This window comes from Sphaeramia orbicularis, chromosome 19 (genome assembly GCF_902148855.1).
Source record: "Sphaeramia orbicularis chromosome 19, fSphaOr1.1, whole genome shotgun sequence".
NCBI classification, from domain to species: domain Eukaryota; kingdom Metazoa; phylum Chordata; class Actinopteri; order Kurtiformes; family Apogonidae; genus Sphaeramia; species Sphaeramia orbicularis.
This window is the reverse complement of record NC_043975.1, coordinates 33,063,615-33,069,297: the sequence shown is the minus strand read 5'-3', so window position 1 is coordinate 33,069,297 and position 5,683 is coordinate 33,063,615. Positions and strand designations below refer to the sequence as shown.

General features: G+C 39.0%; 1 protein-coding gene across 1 annotated transcript; it reads left to right on the top strand.

Annotated features, from left to right (window-relative positions):
• The first annotated feature begins 863 nt into the window (after positions 1-863).
• LOC115410544 (serine protease 27-like) lies at positions 864-5,381 on the top strand. The gene is made up of 7 exons (XM_030122223.1): positions 864-1,105; positions 1,213-1,358; positions 1,444-1,711; positions 1,792-1,936; positions 2,022-2,272; positions 4,555-4,649; positions 4,781-5,381. Exons 2-7 carry the CDS (start codon positions 1,314-1,316, stop codon positions 5,039-5,041), a joined length of 1,065 nt encoding a protein of 354 aa, XP_029978083.1. The 5' UTR covers positions 864-1,105; positions 1,213-1,313; the 3' UTR covers positions 5,042-5,381.
• Positions 5,382-5,683: the final 302 nt, after the last annotated feature.

Sequence of the window (5,683 nt, the reverse complement as noted above, 5' to 3'; positions counted from 1 at the left end):
TACTGTCTGTTTGTGAGAGTGAGGCTGTCACAAAGGGGCGTCAAAACCAGTGACGTGCAGTCAGAGGAGGCAGAGCCTCCCTTGTCAATCTTGAAAAAAAAACTTGACTATAAAATATAATAAATGTTGATCCTTGTCAGCTGATATGCCCTAAAAACTCATTTTCCTTTCGAATCCAATATTGTTTTTTTGTTTGTTTGTTTGTTTGTTTGTTTTGTCAGTTAGAATAGCAGAATTCCCGCATGCTCCGTTCAAATACAGGGAGAAGATGTGCTGTGAGGCAGTGCTGGGCTGGGCCTCCAGGAGAACTGTCTCCTCCCCTCATGAACTCTGCTGGTACCGATGAAAATATTGTGTCGCTGTCCCTCTGTATATCGCAGTTAAAATGCTTTCAAACACTCTGATTATATGCTCTATCCTTCCATAATCTGCATAACGTATGGAATGTATTGCTGTAATGTGTTTAGACTCGCAGATTAATCATAAAACCGCAGTGAAAAAGTCACTAGGGGAGGCAAACAGTACCCCTGCCTCATGATAAATGGCGCCTGTGAGTCCACAGATTCATGCGCTTATAATCTTCTTCGTTCTTTTTTATACACTTTAATTCACCAGGATCGGCGCATGGATTTCATGTACAAATAAAGGTAAGACCATAAACTTTTTTTATTTTTAGTTTGAAATGGCTCTTTTTGAGGGTTTCCTGTTGAGTTCCTGCCAGTCTACTTATGCTGACTTGATGCACAGCCCATATACCCAGGCCATTCCTTTTGCTCACTCTCTCTATTCCAGTTTCTCAGGCCACCATATATTTGTAGATCTGGCTCTGAAAGAGTCAGTGCCTCCCCAGCCATGAACCCCACTGCACGTCACTAGAACCTACAAGGCACAAATCCCAATGAAGTTTCCAGAACTGTCACAACAATCATCTTACATCCAAACTATGACAGTAACACCAACAACAATGACATTGCTCTGCTCAGACTGTCCTCACCAGTCACCTTCACAGACTACATCAGACCTGTGTGTCTGGCAGCCAGTGACAGTGTGTTCAACAGCGGTACTGATAGCTGGGTCACTGGCTGGGGTACAGTCCAGGAGGGAGGTGAGTCCAACTGTACAACTCAAAACCTGTTTTTAACAAAGACGTTGTCAAAGTGTGGTTTAACTGGAGTTAGATGTGTGACTTGTCTCTTCCTGTCTCTCTCTCAGTATTGTTACCTTTCCCTGGAACTCTACAAGAGGTGGAGGTTCCCGTTTTGGGAAACAGACAGTGTAACTGTCTGAATGGAGTCGGCACAGTCACAGACAACATGATCTGTGCAGGTCTTCTGGAAGGAGGAAAAGACTCCTGTCAGGTAGGCTGCTTCTACTATTATGTCATCAATTTGGTAAAAGCAACGATTTCGACAACACTCAGACGTGTCCTGTCCATGTCCTCAGGGTGACTCAGGAGGTCCAATGGTTAGTAAGCAGGGCTCCGTTTGGGTCCAGTCTGGTATTGTTAGTTTTGGTTTTGGCTGCGCTCGGCCCAATCTGCCAGGAGTCTACTCCAGAGTGTCCCAGTACGAGTCCTGGATCAGCTCCCACATCACCTCCGATCAGCCAGGCTTTGTCCAGTTCAGCTCCAGTGGGTTGGACACTGACAGCAGCTACACCTGTCCTGGTCTGCCTCCTCCTCCTCCAGTCCAAAGTGTATCAAATCCTGCACGTGAGTGTCTTGTAAACAGTTTCTTTTATTCTACTATTTGAACTGTCCATGGTTTAATAATTTATTCATGCTTCATTCAGGCTCAGAGTGTGGCAGTGTTCCTGTGAACAGTCATGGGGGAACGTGGCCCTGGATTGTGAGCATACATAAGAACGGGGTATATACCTGTGCAGGAACCCTTATTGCTGACAATTTTGTTATCACTGCTGCCCAGTGCTTCTCTAGGTAAGTATACAAAGTATTTTTTTATTTCATTATAACATTACGCAGGGAGAATATGCTAACTGAATGTCCTTTATGTTTCCATCAGCTCAAATCCAAACGTTGGTGATTGGACTGTGTTTCTTGGGCATCAACGTGTGAACCAATCAGAAAAGTTTGAAATGTCTTTGGGCGTTTTGAAGATTACTCTGAGCCAAATGGCAGGTTCCAACATTGCACTTCTGCAGTTGGCTAAACCGGTCAGCTATACAGATTCTATCCAACCTGTGTGTTTGGACATGAGCAGCGTCAGAACCTTCCAGACTGGAACTCAGTGCTGGGTGGCAGGTTGGGGCGAAGGTAAGGGAGCTGTGATCTCATCAAGCTTTTGTGTTTGTTGCAAGTGGCAAGGACCTTACGCTCCAAAATAATGATGACGTTAAGTATCACTAAAGTTGTAACACAACACAGCTGACAGCAGATTCAAGGCTGTGTTGGCTCAGTACTGCCTTTAGTCGGACAAAGTGGTATTAAAAGACAGACAACTTGGGTCTGGCTGATAGAGCGCTTCATTATCTTTCACATAATGGCACAACTGTTATTTCTTAATACTCTAATGATTTTTAAACACAAATTGCTCTTTAAAACAAAATCCAAATGATGTAATTGTAGGCCAGGAAGTGAGTTAACACATGGGACACAATTACTGGAGTTTTTGCTGCAATTTTTGTTCTCACAGTGGATATAGCCACTTATTTTATGTAATTCAACTTGTCTTGGCAAGAACTGTCACAAAAAAATGAATGAAAATACAACAAAATAAATAAAGTACAACAAAATAAAGCTCAAATTACAATGAAATACAGTCAAAAGAAATACTATCAAAATAATTATGTATGAAGAAATACATGGAAACAAATATGTATACAGAAATGACCCAGTTGGCTTCAATTTTACACAGAAACAAAACAAAGGAAAAGCCATGTTTAACCAGCATAACCAATGCTTAACATGAAGTCTGACATCCTGGCCCCATAAAACTCATTTCTGTGTCCATACAGTCAGTTATCTGTGGAGCGTGTATGTTCTGTCAGGGCTAAATTCATTTATTTACATCAAACACCTGCAGCAGAGGGTGATTTTAAGGCTCCATTCATAGCTTGCATGTGTGCAGACTTTGACACTGATTTCTATTTACCTTCCTCTGAACAGCACAGCATAGATAAAGGGCTGAGAGAATGAAACATGTAGTGTATAGATGTGAAACGTCTCATAAAAGCTGCTAACATTAGCTTGCGTCATGCTTCAATTTTTTCTTCTTTGAATAAAACTTGTAATTTCACTTACCAACTTCATCCATTTAATCTGCTCCTTATTATCACATGCTAAGTGCTTTAATGACAACTGGATAACTTTAATGGACTCAGGGACACAGTACTGCAGCTGATTGAATACAGGCCTGAAACAACAACAACTTCAATACACCATCTCCTTAAATAATGACAGTAAAAGTAATGATAATAATACATTTTATTTGTAATGCACTTTACATTTTTATCTAAAAACCTCAAAGTGCTACAAGCAGGGTACAATAAATACAATGAAAAGGGAAGTTAAGAAATAGAAAGCAAGTAAGACAGATAAAAACAGTTAAAAAAAAACTGTTAAAACAGGTGAAGCATGCACAGACCAGGGAAGATTATGGGTATACTTATACATGCACATTTAAACAAATTATGTGCATATGTACCTGCTACTTCTCAAAACGGTCACACTGTCCTTCATGCATGTCAAGCTTAGTCTTAGAGTAAATAAGGAAAAATGACCAAGATGCAGAAGTTTTGGTTGTATAATCACTTCCTTACTCACCACTGCTATCATGTGACTCAATATTGTACCAGCAAATACATTTCTAAGACAATATGCAAATGACAGTGTACATGAACCACTAAAAATGCTGAATTTTCCTACACATGGGCAACAAAATCAGTACATATGTAAATGAAGAATTCATTCATTTAGGTAAAAACACATAACACATATCAAAAGGGAATGTGCAAAAACCTAAAAAAAAAAGGGGGAAATAGTATGAAAAATGTATCACCTTGCTTCATCAATCATTTATATTAATCAATTATGTTAAGTACACCACAAAAACTCTCAAAAAAAGAGTATAAGTCTACCAATGAAACAAAAATAAAACAGAACAAAAAAAATTAAATGAAAATGAAGAACAAACAGAACACAGTTATCCTCTGATATTGATAAAGTTAAAGTTTTTATTTGCAGTGGCAAGGTGGGTGAAAAATTGACTGAAAATATGATTTGCATCTGCTTTTGGTGTTTTTCTTAAATAGCTTTTATATTTGCCTACGGTTCCAAATCCATTATGATACTCAAAAAATCAAGTACAGTTACACAATAGCAAAAAACAGTTACTTTCATACTTTAAACATATTCATTGATGATTTCCTTTTAACACTATAAAAAGAGGTGATGACACGCACATCCAGTAGCTAAAAGATGTGCTGGACACCCCCCAAAAAAAGGGGATGAAAGAAATTAGATAAGGTCCGCACAACCTGTGAGCTCCCAGAAAATATTTATTCACCACAGTTAATGCTGTAACACATTTTTTTTAGGAGCAGGTCTTCGAAACCTTGAAACTCAAGTAGCCACTTGCAGAGACACCACCGCCTCAGACCACATTTGTACCCATTCCATGGATGTCCAACAGGTAAAACGGTTCCCTCCACTGTTGTTTCTAATTTGCCTCATCATCATGGTCAATAGTTACACATGTTCAGACTGTGTAGCTGTGAATCAGAACCTCACTGATCAGTCCTCTGTGTTTGATTCTGTTTTCAGGGGGATAAAGGAGGCCCTCTGCTGTGCATGTCAGATTCATTCTGGTTTCAGGTGGCTGTCGTCACTATGGATGAAAGGAAATCTGAGGATGCAGATCACCAAGTCTTTGCCCAAGTAGCAAGGTTCCGCTCATTGATAAAGACGACAGTAGGCGACATGCCGGATCCTGGAGAGAAGAATTCAGGAAATGCAGCAGGCTTTTCCATGTTCCTCTCTTTTGTTTTTCCCATTACCTCTGTTCTTCTGATGTCATGCTTTTAAGTCTTTCTTTTACAACCGTGTTTGACCTCATTGTTGCACCTCAGCTAATTCTCAACTAAGAATTGTCTTTCCAAGGTGTAATTTCTATCTGTAAATGCACTTACAATACTCAAATCATACTTGAAATTTATATGGTTCTATTTTTACAACAGCAAAAGATTGTTTATGTAATTATGATGGGAATTTTGTTATACATAAATGTCTTTTTCAGAATGTGTTGAATTTCACAAATCCAGGTAAATGAAGCACAGTTGTGTATTATTTATTCTCCATTCCATATCTTTTCTTTGTCTCTTCTGTGAAAAACTGTCATGTGTTTTGTTTGGGGTTATTGTGAGAACTGCCAGGACATATGACATGTATTGTAATCATATATAAATATTGATGAGAGCATATGATCAGTGTGTTTTTGTACATATCCAGAATGCTTCAGTGGGTACAGTTTATTTTTCCAAAAACAAAGGAACTTACAGTATCACAAAAAGATGCACCTAGTTCAAAATTATTTCAAGCAAATAAGGAAGCCGTGAACATGTCAGGCTTTCAGTAGTTTTACATTCCAGTGTGTGATAAAACAGCAACTCAGACAATAATATTCTCTATAGTACTACTGATATTTTTACTTATGTACAACAAATGTCA

Bases quoted from the DNA above. Each gene is read 5' to 3' on its own strand.
- LOC115410544 (XM_030122223.1), top strand. From the start codon at position 1,314: ATGATCTGTGCAGGTCTTCTGGAAGGAGGAAAAGACTCCTGTCAG. The intron at 1,712-1,791 runs GTGAGTGTCTTG...TGCTTCATTCAG, and splicing joins AAGTGTATCAAATCCTGCAC to GCTCAGAGTGTGGCAGTGTT. The intron at 4,650-4,780 runs GTAAAACGGTTC...TTCTGTTTTCAG, and splicing joins ATTCCATGGATGTCCAACAG to GGGGATAAAGGAGGCCCTCT.